Source organism: Pelophylax lessonae, assembly GCF_965119305.1.
Source record: "Pelophylax lessonae genome assembly, chromosome: 3".
NCBI classification, from domain to species: domain Eukaryota; kingdom Metazoa; phylum Chordata; class Amphibia; order Anura; family Ranidae; genus Pelophylax; species Pelophylax lessonae.
The window spans coordinates 99,787,002-99,809,609 of NC_138770.1; the positions used below are offsets into that span (position 1 = coordinate 99,787,002).

Sequence of the window (22,608 nt, forward strand, 5' to 3'; positions counted from 1 at the left end):
TGGCTTGTTGGAACTGATTGCCCGCCAACTACTGCCATATGAACTGGTGGACTCTGAGGCCTTTCGGAAATTTGTGGCCATTGGAACACCACAATGGAAGGTCCCAGGCAGGAAATATTTCTTGCAGAAGGGCATTCCAGAGCTGTATGGCCATGTTCAGCGGCAAGAGAATGTATCTCTGGCACACAGTGTCGATGCCAAGATACATCTGACCACAGACACATGGTCTAGCAAACACGGGCAGGGAAGGTATATCACTTTTACTGCCCACTGGGAGAACCTTCTGACGGCCCTCAAGCATGTAAACCGTGGCACCCGTGTAGATTTGGTTTTACCGCCACAGATTGCATGCAGGCCTGCCATTTCTTTTCCTCCTCCTACTCCATCCTCCCTCTCCTCCTCAGCTGACTCCTTTTCCGCTGCTACCGTCTCTTCCGCTGCGCCGCCCAAGATCCCCAGAACCTATTCCACATGCCAGGTGAGACGTTGCCATGCTGTGCTGCGTCTGTTGTGCCTGGAAGCCAACAGCCACACTGGTCCTGCACTCCTTTCAGCTTTGCATTCACAGGCAGATCAGTGGCTGACAACTCTCAATTTGACAGTTGGTAAAGTGGTGTGCGACAACTGTGCCAATCTGCTGAGCACGCTGAAACAGGGCAAAATAACCCACGTGTCATGCATGGCACACGTCCTGAACTTGGTAGTGCAGCAATTCATTGCCAAATACCCTGGGGTCCAGGACGTCTTGCGGCAGGCCAGGAAAATCTCAGGCTATTTCAGAAGATCTTACACAGCCATGGCTCACCTTGCTGACATTCAGCGGCGACACAACCTGCCCATTAGGCGTCTTATTTGTGACTGCCCGACGCGATGGAACTCAACGTTGCATATGCCTGATAGGCTGCTCCAGCAGAAACGTGCAGTTAACGACTACCTGTACGAACTCGGCGGCAGGACAGGTTGTGGGGAGCTTGGGTTTTTTTCACCTCACCAGTGGCTGCTCATGCGCGACGCATGCAGACTTCTGCGGCCATTCGATGAGATCACCAAACTGGTTAGTCATGGCCAGGGCGCCATCAGTGACATCGTACCTTACACCTTCTTTCTGAAGCGTGCATTGCGTCGTGTCATTGATCAAGCCGTCGGGGAGCAGGAGTAGGAAGATGAGGAAGTCGCAATGTTGGATGAATTCCCAGGGGGTGCGACTCCATCTGAGGCAAGTCAACAACAGGAGTCTGAAGAGGAGTCAGAGGAGGATGGTGCCGGGGTGGATGAGGAGGAGCAAGAAAGGCATGCTTTAAACCTGTCTGGGATCCCTGGTGTTGTCCGTGGATGGGGGGAGGAGAACGAGGACGAGATTATCCTGGATGATGAGCTGGAGCCAGGCCACTACACCGTGCCCAGTTTAGTGCGAATGGGGGCCTTCATGCTCCAGTGTTTTAAGGGGGATCCCCATATAAAAAGGGCAAGGACCAGTACTGGGTATAAAGGGAAAGGACCAGTACTGGGTGGCAATGTACTTAGACCCCGGTACAAACAAAAAATGTCAGAAATGTTACCACCATCACAGAGGGCGGTCCAGAATGCAGCACTTCCAGGCCTTGCTGTGAAAAAAAGCTGCATTCTGCTTTTGCGTGCGCTGGCAGAGGAATTTCCAGTCACAGAGAGACAGTTGTGGGTAGCAATCCAACAGTGCCTGCAAGAAGAGGGTGGTTTGAAGATGTGTTGGTCACTTCAGATATGAGATCCTTCTTTCAGCTGACCCATCGACAACTGTACAAGATCCAGCATCAGGGAACACCTAGACTGACAGGTGTCTGACTACATTGGGCTAACGGCCGATGTGGACGCTCTGAGGAGTTATGAACCCCTGGACTACAGGGTGGGCAGGCTTGACCTCTGGCCAGAGCTTGCAAAATTTGCAATTGAACTGTTGGCTTGCCCCCCATCCAGTGTCCTGTCCGAAAAGGACATTCAGCGCAGCAGGGGGGATCGTGACCGATAAGCGCACTCGCCTAGCTCATGACAGTGTAGACTTCCTCACATTTAAAAAAATGAATGAGGCATGGATCTCTGAGGAATTCAACACATGTGACCAGTAGTCCATGTTTCATTTAAATTCCTCATGACAGGCCACAAATATCTGCCAGACCACCCTCCACCCACAACAATTCATGGTCCTTGTCTTCGGCAAATACAGCAGCATAAAAGGCATTTCATGTCCATTGAATGCCTAATTTTTGGGGCCTATACTGGCCGACACTTACTTCTGTATCCTGTCAATGCCTAATGTACCTTCAGCCACAGAATACAACATTCTTAGCTGTCAGGTAAACCCATGTGGGCTAATTTATGGGGCCTATACTGGTCGACATTTACTTCTGTATCCTGTGAATGCCTAATGTACCTTGAGCCACAGAATACAACATTCTTAGCTGTCAGGTAAACCCATGTGGGCTAATTTTTGGGGCCTATACTGGCCGACACTAACTTCTGTATCCTGTCAATGCCTAATGTACCTTCAGCCACAGAATACAATGTTCTTAGCTGTCAGGTAAACCCATGTGGGCTAATTTTTGGGGCCTTTTATGGCCAATACTTACTTATTTATCCTGTGAATGCCTAATGTACCTTCAGCCACAGAATACAGCGTTCTGGAATTGAACTGGACTGAAATTGAAAATCAATGGGTCTGTAAACGTTCCGCCAAATTGTGGAATGGATGCGGACCCATTTTACAGATGTGTGAATGGACCCTATATGTATTTGGGATGTATTTACCGGCTGCTGTCAGTTTTGGCTGATTTAGGAAAAAAAAATGTTTTTTGCTGTAAAAAAATATATATATATTTTAAGGGCAACTTTTCCAATTGCAATACTTCTGTTATGACAGTGTCCATGTGGTGGGACTATTTGTGCACAGCTAGTAAGTCTTTTGTGGCTACAAATATGACCTAAAGGTTTTTAAAGTTCGCCTCCCATTAAAGTCAATGGGGCCCGCCGCGAACTTGCGGTTCGCAGACATTTGAGAATGTTTGCGGCTAACGTTCGCAAACCGCCGCGGCCGATGTTCGCCCATCACTAGATACTATCTGTGTGTTAATATGTTTTTAATGTTATTTATATTTGGTTAATAAAAGGCTGCTATGGCCATTAAACTCCAGTTGGTGTCGTGTCTGGTTAATTCATGAGAAAGGTTAGTGGGGAAAAAGCATCTTTGGTACCTAGTCATGCCTGTATCAACTCCATCTAGTGGTCAAAATGCAATATAGATTTCTGAAATACCTCAATGAGAAAACTATCCTGCATTTTGGCCACTAGATAGAAAGGATACTTTTGCTACATTGGAACGGTGTGTATGATCAACATAAGTACTTGTGTTGTGCCTCCGCCCCCTCACATCTAATTCGTATATGTGTGAACCCAGCCTTAAGTGGTTGTAAAGGCATGAAGGTAAACCCCCCCCCAATACTTACCTGAGCCCCCTCTCAATCAGTGATGTCTGCGAGAGTCTTGCCTCTTCGGGGACTTGCACTTCTGATTGGCGTTTGGCTCTAAAGATCTATTTAAAATCAAAAGCAAAAAATGTAATACATTGGAGCTTATTAGTCCTTCGGTGCAGTGGCCGCATTTGTTTTTTGTTTTTGTTTTTTCAAGACCTTTTCAGCAAGTCTCCAAAGTCCTATTTATCTCAGTAAAATTCCAGTCTTTTTTGCTTTCTGTGTACTGAACTGAGATCTCAAACAATGGTATCAGCTCCAACCAGTTATCATCTGTGAAATACAGAATGATTTTAACTCTTGGAAATGAGGAGAGGAGGAGACATTCATTATTCAGTACTCCAACTCATATCCATAAGGTTCACAGAGAGAGCTAGAATCACTAACTGATACAAGTGCAATACAGTTAGAGAATACAGGAAGTTATCAGTTCACTAGATTTCTGGCAGGGTCAGCAGGTATTTTTCTGCACTAAATGGATAATAATAATGGATAACAGCATGTTTGGAATGGTATATGTAACAGACCAAAAGGAAACAAAGTGTAGCGCTACCACCACAGGAGCTGCTGGGCCCTTGGTTCTTTGACTCAACCTCCTTGAGTACTTCAGCTTCTCTTGCATACTAGGCTGAGTTTACAAAGCAGCTAATATCACAGAAAATCACTGAACCTAATACCTGGTAGCCAATGATAGTAGTACTATGTCAAAGAAAACAGGCACTGAGCCAGTTAGTAAAGGCAGACTTATTATTTTATCACCCAATATGGTTGGTAACTAGGCAAGCATGAAAATGGATTAACAATTATAATAACATAATTTAGCATGCAGAATGCTTAGTAATAAGGACTAGGCAAAAGATAACACTTGGCGCCCAGATCAGCATAAACAGTAGCAAGGTCACCTAAAGGGAAGCAGTGGACAGTAGTAAAGCTTGATTTACAGGACACAGGAAGTATACTGCCAAAGTGCATCAATGGCAAATATGCAAAATCTAGACCTACTGGATGTACACTGTCCATTGAAATGAAGGAAATGGGAGAAGGGAACAAAGAGGACTTGCAGGATGATTTTTCAGGAGGGACAGTCCTTTATGTTGTTCTTCTGCCAGCTATCATTGGGGCCCTTTAATAAGCGTTGGTGAACTTAACGGCAAATTTAGCAAACCAGCATGCAGTATAGGTGGGGTTAAGGTACAGAAAACATGCAGTAAAGATGCAGTAAATGTGCGGTATAGGTGCCATACTCTTAATGTCCTATCTCCAGTAAGACAGTTCCTGCTAGCAGTGTGACCAATGGGTAGTGCCCTCTCACCAGTCCCTGTGTTGCGACTGTGAACTCTCACCATAGGAAGGGGGGGTCCCTCAGTTTCTCCACAGTATGCCTCCAGAGATTCAGCAGTGGGAAGTAGAGGGTGGGAGGATGTAGTTTCCCTGTGGCAATGGTGCCTAGGATGGCTCTTCTAGTCTGGCCTCTCAGCAGTCTAGTAAGTATGCAGCAGATGTGCTCTCATTAGTTCCCTCAGCCCCAAGAGGAAGAAGTTCTTAGAACAGTCTGTAAATAACTATTCCACCACTCACTGTCTGCCTCAATGTATATGGGAATTGTAGTGTAAAGGGTCTATAAGTCCCATTCTATGGCTGCTGTCCCGGACTTCAAATCCCTTCTTCTCTGGCTATAATTCTCCCTCTGCTGACTGGAGGGGATAGTGCAACAAACTATTCAGCAAAACAACAGAAAATGAAAGTAAACTCATTGTAAAGAGGGAATTGTCTCCTTCTCCATGTCCCTGTAGTCCAGCACCTAGCTACATAAGAGAAGTTCATTGTTAGAATTTACATACACTTTAACGCATAACTTGACCTAGAAACCTAACATTTACACCTTACCAGACCCTGAAAGCTAACCCTTACACTTAACTTGACCCTGTAACCTAAGCATTACACCTAATATGTCTATGAAACCTAACCCTTACACTTAACTTCACCCTAAGTCTAACCCTTACATCTTTGTCCAATAAACCTAATCCTTAAATTAAATTCTGACCCTAAAACCTAATTCTTACACCTAACCCAACCCTAAAATCTAACCCTTACACCTAACCTGACCCTGAAAACCAACCCTTACACATAATTTGTCCTGGAAACCTAACCCTTACACTTAATCAGACCCAGAACCTAACCCTCACACATTTACCTGACCCTGTAGCCTAGCCCTAACTTGACCTTAAAAGTCAACCCATACATGTAATTTGTTGCAGAAACCTAATCTTTACACTTAACTCAACCCTGAATCTGAACCCTTACATTTAACTTGGCCCTAAAAACCCAATATTTGTCCATTATTTGTTATTTTTACACTAAACCTAATGCTTAAACTTTAACCTGACCCTAAAACCTAATTCTTATACTTAACTGGACCCCCAAAACCTAATATACATCCTGACATCCTCACAATATACACCTAACATGATCCTGAAAACCAACCCTTACATGTAATTTGTTCCAGAAACCTAACCTTTACACTTAACTTGACACTAAAACCCAACCCTTACACTTTTTTTGCCCATGAAATCTAACAATTATACTGAACCTGTCCCTGAAACATAACCCTTACACCTCATGACTAGCATCCTGGCTCCATTACTTGTTGGATGACTTGCCTGGAGCAAACAAAAGCAGACCAGGCATTTTTTTTCTCCCGAGGATAATGAGTGGTAGAGGAGAAGACCTCTCCCTTTCTAACCCTCTACTGGCTGTATTCTACCAATAGGGCCCCTTGTACTATCGGGCCTTGTGCAGGAGTATGGTACACCTTCTCCCAGAATGCAGCATGTCCTATTGTCCTACGTTGAATATTTGGATACCAGTACACCAGTGTGTTTGTTTATAGCTCTAGTGCATCTGCTGGCGCCAGGAACTAATGCTCCTCACTCAACATGTGGAGGGAGCTGAAGGTAATTCAGTGAAATAAAACCAGAAGCTTATGCAGCAAAGAGGCTTAATATTGTTTGTATTTACTGGATACATTGCAAAGAAAGAATATATAGAATTGCAACTTAACACTTTAAAGGACTGATACATATAACTACATTAGACAATAAAGTCAGAGAACCTGCTTAAAAAAAATGACATTTCTCCAAATAATTTCTGAAAAACCCTGTACTCTACATCTTTGGTCATTATGGCCTTGACAATCATCTTATCTTTCAGGTCAGCAGAGCTCTGCGATGTGAAGATTTCCTCCGACTCCTGCTACTGCCACGGCCTGGCCACTAGGGGCAGCGTCTACTGTCTGCACAGCTTTGTGGGACAACGACACCTCTCCAAGGACCTGTAAAAGACAACAAAAAAAATTAACATGAATGGTTATTGTTTTATAAGATGTTGGTGAGTTTGTGTCTCCTGATAGTGTTGTATATCTCTCAGTCCTGCATAATCACTGCAACCATTACAAAGGGTTCCTTTAAGTCATGGATCCTCAAATTACAGCCCTCCAGCTTTTGCAGAACTACAGGTCCCATGAGGCATTCTAAAACTCTGACATTCACAGACATGACTAGGCATGATGGGAACTGTAGTTCCTGGACAGCTGGAGGGCCATAGTTTGAAGACCTCTTCTTTAACTGAATCAAATTTTGTTCCAGGTCAGTAACAAACTATGTTGTAGGACAAGAATAGAGATTAGGGTGCTGCATAGTCACATAGTTACATAGTTAGTCAGGTTGAAAAAAGACACATCTGGCTAAACCAATAAAAAACAAAAAAAAAAAAAATAAAGAAACCCCAACCATACAATCCCATACACACATTTCTATACCTGCAGTTGATCCAGAGGAAGGCAAAAAAAACAGCAAAGCATGATCCAATTTACTACAACAGGGGAAAAAATTCCTTCCTGATCCCCCCGAGAGGCAATTCGGATATTCCCTGGATCAACTTTACCTATATATATTAGTACGCATTTATGCTATGTACACCTAGGAATGAATCCAGGCCTTGAAGCAGTCAGATTTAGAGCCAAGAGGGGTAAAAAAAAAACCTAAAATGTATGTCAGGACAAAAATGTCAAATCATAATCAGTACATCTCTGCAATGCTAGTTTGTTTTGTCTCCAGAAGTTGGAAATCACTGTAGTAGACAGCACTACTCCAGAGATCTCCACTAGCTTCTGATTCCTGTCCTGCTGCATTGTAGACATACAGGAGGTCAGCCGCTTGGCTTGGGTGCCACTCAGAGAATGCTTTGCATTTTCTCAATAGATGCAAAGCATTCTCTGATTGGACAAGGTGGGAAATGTGACATCACCATGCCGCCTCTCTACTTCGCCCAAGCAGAGAATGCTCTTCATTCATTAGAAAAAATACAAAGCATTAGCTGAATGGTGCCTATGCAGAGAAAACTAAGCATGGGACCTAGAAGCTATTGGAGCTCACTGTAGTAGCAGTGTAGGCTGTCCTGCATGCAGAATGCAGCCCGCAGTGATGTAAACCCGGAAACTATTGGAGATCACTGTAGTAGCATTGTAGGCTGCCCTACATGCAGAACGCAGCCCGCAGTGATGTAAACCCGGAAGCTATTGGAGATCACTGTAGTAGCAGTGTAGGCTGCCCTGCATGCAGAATGCAGCCCGCAGTGATGTAAACCCGGAAGCTATTGGAGATCACTGTAGTAGCAGTGTAGGCTGCCCTACATGCAGAAAGATAGGCCCGGAGCAAAAAAAAAAAAAAAAATAAGCGCAGGGCCTCATGATAGGGTTGATAGGGGGCACAGAAAAAGGAGGTGGGATAGGGTTAAATGGTGGGCTGTGGCTGGTGGTGCAGGAAGAGGATTGGATTAGGCCAGGTAGGGGTGGGGGCTCAGTGTGGCTGCACTGGGTGGGGCTCTTTCCGGTCAAGCAGAATCGTGAGGATCAGCAGAGGAAGAAGGAGGAATCTGCTGTGCTGCCCCTGAGTTCACTCCTAAGATGGCGGACTTGGACTCTTTGCTCGGGAGGCTGAGGGAGGCTGCCGCTTCGCGCGGCTCCTCCTGGCTGCAGGCGCAGGTCTCCTCCATGCTTGGCGGGGAGCCTGCGGCGGCCGGGGATGGGCGTTCACGCGCTCGGAGGTCACGGCCTCCGGAGCGTTACAGCCCGCCAGTGTCCCCACGCGCTGAGCGCCATTTCGGGAGCCCCCCTGTGGACCCTCCAGGCCCGCCGGCCCGGCGCTCTCCTGCCAGGACCGGCGGAGCGGCTGGGAGGAATCCCCCTCGTCGGCGGAGCACGTCCGGGCGGGGCCCTGCCCGTTCTTCCTCGCCGGCCCCGCCCGTTCGCCGGAATGCAGCTGGATCGGCAGCCACCCCGACTGGTGAGGACCGATCGGTGGGGGCGGCTCAGCGTGGGAGACGGACGTCGGCGGCCATCAGCCAGTCGGGCCGAGCGGCTGGTGGCTCAAGTCTGCAAGCACCCCGGTCGGGGGTGGAGGCGGGAGAGTCGGACGTGGATGGCGGAGGATCGGGGCCTAGCGGGAAGAGGCCCAGGCGCGACGAGGCTGGACGGTCGTCAGGTCTGCGGCTGGGGGGGACTGGCGGTCGGCCTGGCCCCTCTGTGCTGGCTGCTCCTGCACCGGTGGAGGATCGGGACGATCGGGAGGAGCGATCGGAAGGGGAGCTGTCGGGCTCTGATGTCGGGGAGGTGCCGGTTCCTGTACCAGCGGGGGATGCCGGATCTACGGCGGCGGGGCCTAGCCCTGCCCGGCCTGGTGAGTCCTTTAATGTTCAGTCTTCCTTGTTGTCTGTGTTGCAGGCTTTGTCTGGGGGGTTGGGGACTGGGCCTGGCCGGGGGGGGGGGTCGGGGGGACGCCTCTGGGGCCGGGGGTCCCATCTGCCCCGGGGGGCGCGCCCGCTGTAGCGGGCGCCGAGGTCGGGCTGGAGGGATTGCTGGCGGGGCTGCGGTCTCTGGTGCAGCGCTTTGAAGGGGTGTCGGCCGGCGGCTCTCCGACTGCGGCTTGGGGTCGGGGGACGGCCCCTCGCTCGGCGCCGGCGGGCGCAGGTGAGCTGGGGGCGGCGGCTGCGGCTGCCGCCCCGGTGGTGCCTGTCTCGGCGCCGGTCGTGGCGCCGCCCGCGCAGGTGGTGGGGGACAAGGCTGCAGATCCCAAGTCCACAGGTAAGGATGCGGATGCGGTTCGGCTCGCTGATGCGGCGAAGTGTGAGGTTTATGTCTGCTTTGAGGGGCCCTTGGGGGCGCACCTCAAGCCCGAGGTCAGGGAGAAGATTTGGAAGGACGAATATGTGGAGATCTTCACGGTGCTTCCGTTGGAGAAGTTCAACCTGGATCGGGTGAAGCCGGAGGAATCCAAGAAGGAGGATGAGGAGCGGCGGTGCTACAGATTGATTCCGCGCACGTTTAGCAATTGGCTGCAGGCTTTCGCCATCTTTGCGAGTGTGGTGGGGGAGAAGAGGCCGGAGCATTGCTCCGCCTTGTTCTGTTATTTGGACGCCATTGGCGAGGCGTACCGGGTTTATGGCGGGGTTGCTTGGCTTCGGTATGACGAGCAATTCCGCCAGCGCAAGGCGGTCCGCCCTGCTCTGCGTTGGGACCATAAGGACATTAGCCTGTGGATGCGCCTCATGACGTCAGCGCGGGCGTCGTCTTCCTTTTTTCCAGGGACGGCCGGAAGTCAGAGTGCCCCGGGACAGCCGGCCGCAAAACGTCGAGTGTTTTGTTGGCAATTTAACGAGGGGACTTGCAAGTTCGGGCCCTCGTGCCGCTTTAAGCACGAGTGCTCCGGCTGCGGGGGCGCGCACCCCCTCTCTCGTTGTTTTAAGCAGGGCAAGTCACGCTCCGGAGATGCTCAGCAGAAGAGGGATGACGCCGGTGATGGTGGAAAGGATGCGTCCTTTTCTAGGTAGGTATCCGGATGGGGCGGCTGCTCGCTTGCTGGAGGCTGGGTTTTCGGGGGGTTTTGTTATTCCTTGCGCCATGTCCGCCGTTCCCCCGGTGGCGGACAATTTGCGGTCGACCCGGCTTAACCCCGGGGTGGTGTCGGACAAACTGGCTAGGGAGGTTGCGTTGGGCCGCATGGCGGGGCCTTTTCCTCGGCCCCCTTTGGCCGATTTGGTGGTCTCCCCTTTGGGGTTGGTGCCCAAGAAGGAACCTGGCAAGTTCCGCTTGATTCATCACCTGTCCTTTCCCAAAGGGGGGTCGGTTAATGACGGCATTGATCCTGAGGCCTGTGCGGTGTCTTACACTTCTTTCGATGCGGCCATATTTTGGGTGCGTCAGTATGGGCGGGGTGCGCTGATGGCAAAGACGGACATCGAGGCCGCTTTTCGGCTGCTTCCCGTCCATCCCCAAAGCTTTCGTCTGTTGGGCTGCCAGTGGCTGGGTTCCTTCTACGTGGACTTGTGCTTGCCCATGGGCTGTTCGATATCGTGCGCTTTCTTTGAACAGTTCAGCTCGTTTGTGGAATGGGTTGTGCGTGAAGTGGCGGGAGTAAATTCTGTCATCCACTATCTGGATGACTTCCTGTGTGTGGGCCCTCCTTCGTCTACGTTGTGCGGGGTTCTGCTGGCCACAGTGCAACACGTGGCGGTGCGCTTTGGCATTCCGCTGGCGGCTGATAAGACGGAGGGCCCTAAGACGGTGATTCGTTTTTTGGGGATCGTAATTGATTCCGAGAACATGGAATGTCGCTTGCCCGAGGACAAGCTGCTGGATCTTAAGTCGGAAATTTGCTTGCTGGTGGGGAAGCGGAAGGTGCAGCTTAGGCGGCTGCAGTCTCTCCTTGGGAAGCTGGCCTTCGCGTGTAGGATTATGCCGATGGGCCGGGTTTTCAGCCGACGTCTGTCGGCGGCCACGGCGGGAGTGCGGTCGCCGCATCACTTTGTGACGTTGTCCGCGGATCATGTGGATGATCTGCGAGTTTGGCATGTCTTCCTGACGTCATTCAACGGGCGGTCACTTTGGCAACAAGGCCCGGTCAGCAGCTGCGATCTTGAGTTGTACACGGATGCGGCTGGCTCTACGGGTTTTGGCGCCTTCCTCGGTGGTCGGTGGTGTGCGGAGCGGTGGCCGGCGGCGTGGAGCGAGGCTGGATTGTTGCGGAATTTGGTTCTGTTGGAACTTTTTCCGGTGGTGGTGGCGGTGGAGCTATGGGGGGCGGAGTTCAGGGACAAAAAGGTCCGGCTGCATTGTGATAACATGGGCGTGGTGCAGGTTATCAATCGGCTTTCCGGTTCGTCTGCGCCGGTAATCAGGTTGTTGCGCCACTTGGTCTTGCGTTGTCTGCAGTTTAATGTTTTCTTGTATGCTGTTCACTTGCCCGGGGTGGAGAATTCGGTGGCTGATGCTTTGTCTCGGTTTCAGCAGGTCCGTTTTCGGGAGTTGGCGCCGGAGGCGGACCTCCAAGGGGAGCCTTGCCCGCCGGAGCTGTGGCACATTGTGTCGGGATCGCCGCTGGTTTGCTCCGGAGGTCGCTGAGTGATGTCACGTGGGCTGCGTATTCCAAGGTATGGAGGGAGTGGTCGGTCCTGCTGGATTGGGTCGGGGCGGATGCGGTGAGTATGTCTTCTCCGTCTCTTGTGCTGTACTTTCTGTGCTTGAATTTCGAGCGGGGGGTGTCGGCGTCGGCCATCGGCCGTAAGCTGGCGGGTTTGGCCTTCCTGTTTAAGGTTTGGGGCCTTCCGGATGTTACGAAAGACTTTGTGGTCCGCCAGGCTTTGAGGGGTTATAGGCGGGGTTCGCGTCGGCCGGATGGCCGTCGCCCGATATCGTTCGGGATGCTGGGGGAGTTGGTGCGGCAGGTGGGCTGCTCCTGCTCCTCTCCGTACGAGGCGTTGTTGTTCCAGACGGCCTTCGTTCTGGCCTTTTTTGGAGCGTTCCGCATTGGGGAACTGGTGAGTGCTAATAGGAAGTCTCCTGGGGGCCTTTTGGTGGGAGAGGTGAGTTGCTCCGCTGATGCGGTGGTGATTTTTCTTCGGAGGTCCAAGACCGACCAGGCAGGCAGAGGTACGTATGTTCGTTTGTACAGGGTGGGGGGTTCTCCCCTCTGCCCGGTGGCGGTGGTTCGGGAGTTTCTGGGGGCACGCCCCCCGGTTGGGGGGTCTTTCCTAGTACACCTGGACGGGTCGTCTTTGTCTAGGTTCCAGTTCAGGGCGGTTTTGAATAAGTGTTTGGCTGTGTTGGGCTACAGGCCCGGGGATTATTCTTCGCACTCCTTCCGCATCGGGGCGGCTACGGAGGCTGCCAGGTGGGGTGTGGATGATTCAGTGTTGAGGCGTATTGGTAGATGGGAGTCTAACCGTTTCAAGTTGTACGTTCGTCCTCATTTGTTGTGATTTGTGGTACGTCGGGGGGCTCTGTTGTGTGTCTGGTTTTGTCATGTTTTCTTGCTGTTTCATTACAGAGGGAGCTGCATGCCTGATCTGGATCGTGGGGCATTCTTATGTGTTCTGGGGGGCCAGGAGGGCTGAGGTGGGGCCCAACGGGCGCCAATTGGGTTTTTCTCGGGAGGAGGCTGTTGTCCGCTGGATTGGCGTGCCGGGTTTGCTCTGGTGCAAGGTCCTTCCGGAAGTGCATCGTTTTGCGCGGCTGGACCGAGCCCCGGGCGTCCTGGTACTGCACGCGGGGGGCAACGATCTGGGGGTCCGTTCCATGCGCCTGCTCATACGAGATATCAAGTTTGATTTTCTCAAGCTGCGCACCTCCTTTCCCGACTTGGTTATAGTTTGGTCGGACATTGTGGGGCGGTCCTCTTGGCGTTTTGCCAGGTCCGCTGCGAGTCTGCACAAGGCCCGTATTAAGGTGAACAAGGCTGTTGGCCGTTTTGTTTGCCGTAATGGGGGAGTGGTGGTTAGGCATGGGGAGCTGGAAGTGGACACGTGGCGTTACCTGCGGAGTGACGGTGTGCACCTGAATGCTGTAGGTACCGACTTGTGGACTCTTGGGATTCAGGATGGAGTTCAACGGGCTCTGCGAGTGTGGCGGGGCTCACAGGTGTAAGGTGTCACACCTGTGAGCTGTGGCGGTTGGGGGTCTTTGGAGGCGGTAACAGGTTTTTTGGTCAGTGCATAGGGTGACCCATCTACGGTATGGAGCCCTATAGTGTATCCCGGTTAATAGGGGTTTAACCGGGATGTGTTAACAAAGGGTATCAGTGGAAAATGTGTTTGTTCCTGAGCTGGTGTCTCGCGGCTGGGGACCGTTGGGTTTTTGGATACTGATACCATTTTTTGAATTGGATTTTGGTGCCTCCCAAGACCAACAACCCCTGATTCTCTTATGTGTACTGGAGTATTTATGGTTTACTGTTTACAATGTTTTAAATTGGTTGTTAATAAAATGGCCTAACAGGCCACAATTTTATCCAAAGTCGTTGTCAGTATCATTTGTTTAGAAGGATTAGAAAGGGGTGGTTTATGCTAAAGATCAGGAGTGGGCATCGGTCATACCCTAATCAAGATAGGCCCGGAGCAAAAAAAAAAAAAAAATAAGCGCAGGGCCTCATGATAGGGTTGATAGGGGACACAGAAAAAGGAGGTGGGATAGGGTTAAATGGTGGGCTGTGGCTGGTGGTGCAGGAAGAGGATTGGATTAGGCCAGGTAGGGGTGGGGGCTCAGTGTGGCTGCACTGGGTGGGGCTCTTTCCGGTCAAGCAGAATCGTGAGGATCAGCAGAGGAAGAAGGAGGAATCCCCGCCCTCCCGCCCTTTGAGTTTGGGATTTCGGAATGTGAACGTGGTGGATGTTGATTCGGATTTGGAGTTGGGGTTATTGGGGTACTGTTGTTGTTTGTGGCGGTTGGGGGTCTTTGGAGGCGGTAACAGGTTTTTTGGTCAGTGCATAGGGTGACCCATCTACGGTATGGAGCCCTATAGTGTATCCCGGTTAATAGGGGTTTAACTGGGATGTGTTAACAAAGGGTATCAGTGGAAAATGTGTTTGTTCCTGAGCTGGTGTCTCGCGGCTGGGGACCGTTGGGTTTTTGGATACTGATACCATTTTTTGAATTGGATTTTGGTGCCTCCCAAGACCAACAACCCCTGATTCTCTTATGTGTACTGGAGTATTTATGGTTTACTGTTTACAATGTTTTAAATTGGTTGTTAATAAAATGGCCTAACAGGCCACAATTTTATCCAAAGTCGTTGTCAGTATCATTTGTTTAGAAGGATTAGAAAGGGGTGGTTTATGCTAAAGATCAGGAGTGGGCATCGGTCATACCCTAATCATGCAGCCCGCAGTGATGTAAACCCGGAAGCTATTGGAGATCACTGTAGTAGCAGTGTAGGCTGCCCTACATGCAGAACGCAGCCCGCAGTGATGTAAACCCGGAAGCTATTGGAGATCCCTGTAGTAGCAGTGTAGGCTGCCCTACATGCAGAATGCAGCCCGCAGTGATGTAAACCCGGAAGCTATTGGAGATCACTGTAGTAGCAGTGTAGGCTGCCCTACATGCAGAATGCAGCCCGCAGTGATGTAAACCCGGAAGCTATTGGAGATCACTGTAGTAGCAGTGTAGGCTGCCCTACATGCAGAATGCAGCCCGCAGTGATGTAAACCCGGAAGCTATTGGAGCTCGCTGTAGTAGCAGTGTAGGCTGCCCTACATGCAGAATTCAGCCCGCAGTGATGTAAACCCGGAAGCTATTGGAGCTCACTGTAGTAGCAGTGTAGGCTGCCCTGCATGCAGAATGCAGCCCGCAGTGATGTAAACCCGGAAGCTATTGGAGATCACTGTAGTAGCAGTGTAGGCTGCCCTACATGCAGAATGCAGCCAGCAGTGATGTAAACCCGGAAGCTATTGGAGATCACTGTAGTAGCAGTGTAGGCTGCCTTACATGCAGAACGCAGCCCGCAGTGATGTAAACACGGAAGCTATTGGAGATCACTGTAGTAGCAGTGTAGGCTGCCCTACATGCAGAATGCAGCCCGCAGTGATGTAAACCCGGAAGCTATTGGAGATCACTGTAGTAGCAGTGTAGGCTGCCCTACATGCAGAACGCAGCCCGCAGTGATGTAAACCCGGAAGCTATTGGAGATGACTGTAGTAGCAGTGTAGGCTGCCCTACATGCAGAACGCAGCCCGCAGTGATGTAAACCCGGAAGCTATTGGAGATCATTGTAGTAGCATGTAGGCTGCCCTACATGCAGAACGCAGCCCGCAGTGATGTAAACCGAGGCTTAGAGAGTAATCAGCTTCAATCAGTTGTAGTTATCAGAGTTTCTCTGGTATTGGAGTTGATATATATAATGAGAATGGGATTATCCAGGAATGTGACCTCCGTGCTGAATACTGAACACACACGCATGTACCATACACAAACCCAGGACTGTGTGTCTTTGTTTGGAGTCACATTACGTGTCTAAATTAGAACATAATATGTTCTATACCTTCCCCGAATCTGACGTCTTTGCTCCTTATCCAGAGTGTTGAGAAATAGGAGTAAAGCCTGTAATTAATCCTAGATTATCTGTGCTCACAGCAACCAGAAAACACAATACAGAAGCTATGTGACTCAAAATATGATACCAACTGAATCTCCCCTAATACCCACCTACAGAGGAGCCATTCAACGTAAATGTGAAACGCTTTGTTAAAGTTATCTAAACCCTGACCATGAATTTCTCTTATTTGCTTCCTTGTGGCCTGGTCAGGTCTATTCTAACTGTAAGATTAAAAGTTGAAATCAGCTAAATACATTCCCAGAGTAGCAAAATAACATTTGTGCAAAGTCTAAAGGGTTTGTTTTTTTTTCTCACTGGGTCACCCCCCTCCTGCCCAGGCCGATTTTCAGCTTTCAGCGCTGTCGAACTTTGAATGACAATTGCGCAGTCATGCAACACTGTACACATATTCCTTTTTTATAATTTTTTTAACACAAATATAGATTTCTTTTTGGTGGTATTTAATCACCACTGGGTTTTTTTATATTTTGCTAAACAAACAAAAAAAGGACTGAAAATTGTGGAGAAAAAAAATAAAATGTTTCATAGTTTGTTAGAAAATTTTGCAAACAGGTAATTTTTCTCCTTCAGTGATGTGCACTGATGGGCACTGATCAGGAGGCGGCACTGGTGGCACTGATCAGGAGGCACTGATGAGGCGGCACTGATGGGCACTAATAGGTGGCACTGATAGGCAGCACTGATAAGTGACACTGATGATGAGGCAGTGATTGGCAGCACTGATGGGCACTGATAGTTGGCACTGGTGGGCACTGATTAGCAGTACTTATGGGCAATAATAGATGGCACTGATTAGCAGCACTGGTGGGCAACGTTGGGACCGATGTCCCTTTAACAGAAGCCGGTTAACGGCTTTCTTCTTTTCTGCTCACGCTATCAGCATGAGGGAAAAAAGGCAGATAACCGGCTTCTGTTTACTTCCATGATCAGTGGTCATTGGCTGACAGCTGAACACGTGGTAAAGGGCTGCTGTGATTGGCCTTTTACCCTGATCTGTGATCAGCTGAGGCCGCAGGGGGTACACAGGCAGCACGAGAGCGGGATGATGTCCATGGGCGCCCTCTTGGCAAAGGTTGTAGCCGTCTTTCCGCTATAGTGTGGATGGAAAGGGGTTAAATAACACATTTGTTATACTTACCTACTCTGTGTAACGGTTTTGCACAGAGCATCCCCAATCCTCCGGTTCTCTGGGTCCCTCACCCGCGCTCCTGGTTTCTCCTCCCTTTTGAGTGCATGTCTTAGTTTGGCAGTAAAAGAGCATGATCATAAACACCATTAGGGTGTGCCATATGTGACCCAGCAGACTCCAAAGAAAAAGATTTTACAGTAAGTACACAAATCTTTTTTTTTTTTAACTCAAATACAGTCAGGGCATCCAAAAGTAGGCCAAGTGAGAGATGGACAACAAAGCAAAAAAAGGGGCCTGAGAAGTGCTTGCAGCCTAAGAGCATGCGCATCCCAGTTTTGATTCCAGCACAAGAAAACCAAACTCCTACGCTTACAAGGAAGTTACGTCACCCCCTGCTGGCCAATTAAAGTTGGTCAATATCCGGAAGAAGCCAAGAATAAGGTGCCGATGCCAACGTAGGACCTCACAGATGTCAAACCATTGGACCAAAAGTATGTATTGAAGATTTTAGTTCCACTTTAACCACTTTGCCACTGAGTACCATAATACTACTGCGGCAAAGTGGCTCGTTATCGTCTGACGACGTAGACCTACGTCGTCAGACACTCCCCCTTGTGGGCGGCGCTCACGCGCCGCCGGAGGCTTGCTCCCGCTGTATTCAGTCACAGCGGGAGTCGGCCAAGGGAGGAGCAGCGGCGATCGCCGCTGCTCTGCCCCGATCGTCTGGGATCTAGTGTGGAGATCCGCCCGCCTGTGTAAACACAAGCGGGCGGATCTCACAAGTGACAGGGAGTGACAGATCGGAGTGTTCAGCATAGCTGGACATCCGATCTGTCCATGACTCACTCAGTCACCTCCCCCCCTACACGTCAGTAAGCACCAGGCATACATTAACCCCTCCCTCTCCAATAAAAATAACCCCTTCCCTGCCAGTGTCATTTTTACAGTAACAGTGCATATATATATAGTACTGATTACTGCAGTAATGTCACTGGTACCCCCAAAAGTGTCAAAAATGTCAGTCAAGGGTCCGATCTGTCCGCCACAATGTCGCAGTCCCGCAAAAAAAATCGCAGATCGCCGCCATTACGCGTTAAAAAAAACCACCAAAAATGACAGAAATCTTTCCCTTTATTAGTAAACGCAATAACTTTTGCGCAAACCAATCAAAATACGCTTATTGTGAATTTTTTTTACCAAACATAGGTAGCAGAAAACAAATTGGCCAAAAATTTTAAAAAAAATTGATTTTTACATTTTTTTGGGGGGAATTTCATATAAAAAAATGTGAAAAATATTGTTATTTTTTCAAAATTTACGCTCTTTTTTTGTTTATAGCGCAAAAAGTAAAAATCGCACAGGTGATCAAATACCACCAAAAGAAAGCTCTGTTTGTGGGAAAAAAAGGACGTAAATTTCGTTTGGGTATGGCATCGCACGACCGCGCAATTGTCAGTTAAAGTCGCACAGCGCCGAATCGCAAAAAGTGTCCCAGACGTAAGACAGCAAAATGCTCTAGTGGTAAAGTGGTTAAAGCATAATACTTACCTCTGTTCCAGCAATAAGACTGCTGGATTTCTTGCTAACTGCTGACATTTCCCTGGGTGCTGAGAATTCGGCATCTTGGTTGGTTGGCTGGGACGTCATGACTTCCACACTTGTGCATGGGAGTCATTCATCCTGGCACACTGGCACTGTGCTGAGAATGGCTACTGAGCTGCACATGTGCAGCGCAGTGTACATACAGCAAAAGACTACAAGCAGACTATTAGGTTTGTCTTATTGCAGAGGAGATACAGCATGTCTTTGTCAATGATGTTGTTTAAATTTGGCCATGAGGCCATCATGGATGTCACCAGCCTCCCTACCTCTTTGTTACATGCGGCTGTGGGGTGGAAAACTCCCCTGCAGCAGCTGATTGGGTTAGTAGCCTGTTATCTGGGTTTAGTGAGAACCTTCGCTCATCACTAATGTGCAGCACCACACACACTTGACATGTAAGGATTCTGGATTGCCCATAACTCCCTTCCTTCCTCGCCACAATATATTTGGATAACTACTGTAGATATACTTATTGTACTGTTTGCCGCAGTGCAGTCGTACAACTCTACATCACTATTGTTCCCTGAATCTAGAGCAGTGGTCCTCAACCCTGGCCTACAGGGCCCACTAACAGGCCAGATTTGCAAGATAACTGAAATAAATCCCAGGTGATATCATTTGCTGCTCAGTGATTGCAGTACTCTAGTCTGCATCTCCCCAAGGTAATACCTAACATCTGGCCTGTTAGTGGGCCCTGTAGGCCAGGGTTGAGGACCACTGATCTAGAGTCATCTTATAAGGACAAACTTTATTTTGCCCCATTGGGTGGCTCTGCCCCTGCAGGGTGCTGCGATTATGACACGTGCGCAGATGTGCCCACAGGCTCTGCCTGGCCTTCGGGTCCTGGCAGAACCCATGAGCTTATCTGCGCATGCACAGTGTAATTGCCAATGCATGTGCAAAGACAGGGAAGGTTTCCAGCCCAGCAAAACCTGTGTTTGACACCAAATGTGCTGCAGGGTTCGGATCCCTAGAGAGCCCTGCGGTACATCTGCACATGCACAGGGTGTGGCGACAAAGCCTCGCCTATGCGACAGGAGCAGAAGTGCCTTTTTGCAACAGAAATAAAGTCCTTTTAGTGAAAAAAGGAATGTTCATTGGTAATAGAGGGAAGGGAAGGAGCAGCGGAGTACAGCTTCACAGTTAGAGCTGACTCACACAAGGGGGCGATGCGGGGAAGGTGCTTTCCGTGCGCGTGTTCCACATCGCTTTCAATACGCACTGCCTTAGCGATCTGCTGCGGGTGGCAATGCATTGGTAATGGCACCTCAAATGCAGGTCCCAACCACAGTGCACCAGATTGTGTGGTAGCACAGTGCATTCACTACTTTTTGTGCTTTCTAGTGCATTTTTTTTTTTTGTTTTTTATTGGTTGAGCCAGATGGACTTGTGTATTTTTTCAACCTGACTAACTATGTAACTAGTAATTAGCAGCCCATTCAAATTAATAAATGGCTGTCAAATCGCACTGCAGGGGCTCACAGAAGAATCGCACAGGACGCAAAACCTGTTCCTGTGTGATGCTGGTATGAACCAACCCTTACATGTCCACTTTAATTTCTCATCTCATCGCAGTACATGAAGGAGAAGAAATGCAGACATATGGTTATTGTACTGGTAATAAGTCTGTGGGTGGGATATGTATTATCTATTATTATCTTACCTCTTGAGTCTTGATATTGGCCACACGAGCGCTGCAGGTTCCGCTTCCCCCGGCCAGCACCACGCTGTCCGTACAGAATCTGGCTGCGTACAAGAACTCGCCCTGAAGGTGGGACGCTGGAAACGCAATGTCTTGTAGAAGATTACCGGTGCGGAAGTCCCACAGCTGCAGAGCGTTGCGTGCCGCCCAGGAGGCGGTGAGGACATAATTGTTCTGTATGTAGGAGAAAATATCACAATTGACAAACAATAACAGCACAACAACCAATCTAAACCTGTTCTGTACAATGAAACTTGCAGAACGAATGCTCTTCCCTCATGGAATGTTCTACAAGAAGCCATACTGGTGAAGACAATTTAGTCTTCCAAATGATGGAGGTGCCCCGGATGAGCTCTGTACACTGGCCTGGACTTTCCATCATACTCAGAGCTTTGCACCCTTCACTATCCAAAAGATTGAGAGTTAGGACCCTTTCACACTGCTTCGTAAGAAAAACGCTGGGAAAACACATATGCATTTTTTACCCCGATTTGTGGACTCCTGACTGGGGTGACCACATTTCCAAACTGCCATTCAGGGACATCCCCCTTCATCAATGTCCTCTCAGTTACCTGTGTGTCACCTTTATTAGTGTCCCTTTAGTTCCCAGTGTGACCTTCATTACTGTCCCCTCAGTTCCTTGTGTCACCTTCATTACTGACCCCCCAGTTCCCTGTGTCACCTTCATTACTGCCCCCTCAGTTCCTTGTGTGTCACCTTCATTAGTGTCCTTTAGTTCCCAGTGTCACCTTCATTACTGTCCCCTCAGTTCCCTGTGTCACCTTCATTACTGTCCCTTCATTTCCCTGTGTCACCTTCATTACTGACCCCCAGTTCCCTGTGTAACCTTAATTACTGTCCCCTCAGTTCCCTGTGTCACCTTCATTACTGACCCCCCAGTTCCCTGTGTCACCTTCATTACTGTACCCTCAGTTCCCTGTGTCACCTTCATTACTGTCCCTTCAGTTCCCTGTGTGACACCTTCATTACTGACCCCTCAGTTCCCTGTGTGTCACCTTCATTACTGACCCCTCAGTTCCCTGTGTGTCATATTTATTACTGTCCCCTCAGTTCCCTGTGTGTCATATTTATTACTGTCCTCTCAGTTCCCTGTGTGTCACCTTTATTACTGTCCCCTCAGTTCCTTGTGTGTCTTCTTTATTAGTGTCCCCTCAGTTTTCTGTGTCGCTTTCACTACTGTCCCCTCCGTTCCCTGTGTCACCGTCATTACTGTCCCCTCAGTTCCCTGTGTGACACCTTTATTACTGTCCCCTCAGTTCCCTATGTGTCACATTTATTACTGTCCCCTCAGTTCCCTGTGTGTCACCTTTATTACTGTCCCCTCATTTCCCTGTGTGTCTCCTTTATTAGTGTCCTCTAAGTTCTCTGCGTCATTTTCATTACTGTCCCCTCAGTTCCCTGTGTCACCTTCATTACTGTCCCCTCAGTTCCCTGTGTCACCTTCATTACTGTCCCCTCAGTTCCCTGTGTCACCTTCATTACTGGCCCCTCAGTTCCCTGTGTCACCTTCATTACTGACACCTCAGTTCCCTGTGTCACCTTCATTACTGTCCCCTCAGTTCCCTGTGTGTCACCTTCATTACTGTCCCCTCAGTTCCCTGTGTGTCACCTTTATTACTGTCCCCTCAGTTCCCTGTGTGTCACTTTCATTACTGACCCCTCAGTTCCCTGTGTCACCTTCATTACTGACACCTCAGTTCCCTGTGTGTCACCTTTATTACTGTCCCCTCAGTTCCCTGTGTGTCACCTTTATTACTGCCCCCTCAGTTCCCTGTGTGTCTCCTTTATTAGTGTCCCCTCAGTTCCCTGTGTGTCACTTTCATTACTGTCCCCTCAGTTCCCTGTGTGTTACCTTTATTACTGACCCCTCAGTTCCCTGTGTGTCTCCTTTATTAGTGTCCCCTCAGTTCTCTGTGTCGCTTTCATTAGTATCTCCTCAGTTCTCTGTGTGTCACCTTTATTAGTGTCCCCTCAGTTCCCTGTGTGTCACCTTTATTAGTGTGTGCAAGAACATGCAGCAAACGCAGTGAAGCGTACAGTTAAAACCTGTGTGAAGACCGAAGCACAAGAAGATGAATGAGCTGCTTTGACGCATTTGTCATGTGTAGGGTGGCCCACTGAACAGAATACGCTGCCTTTCATGCAAAGCGATGTCTGCTGTCATGCCACAATAGTGTGAATGGTGCCTATACAGTATATTCCCATTATAGAGAA

At 49.3% G+C, this 22,608-nt stretch overlaps 1 protein-coding gene across 1 annotated transcript in view; it reads right to left on the reverse strand.

Moving 5' to 3' along the window:
• Positions 1-6,591: 6,591 nt before the first annotated feature.
• The window catches only part of LOC309551708 (uncharacterized protein), a 55,384-nt gene continuing 39,367 nt past the window's right edge, over positions 6,592-22,608 (reverse strand). The window contains exons 7-8 of the mRNA XM_082252393.1: positions 20,335-20,547; positions 6,592-6,831 (exon numbers count right to left, since the gene is read on the reverse strand). Of these exons, the coding sequence (XP_082108519.1) occupies positions 6,712-6,831; positions 20,335-20,547 (333 nt within the window). The 3' untranslated portion in view covers positions 6,592-6,711. The remainder of the gene's footprint in view (positions 6,832-20,334; positions 20,548-22,608) is intronic.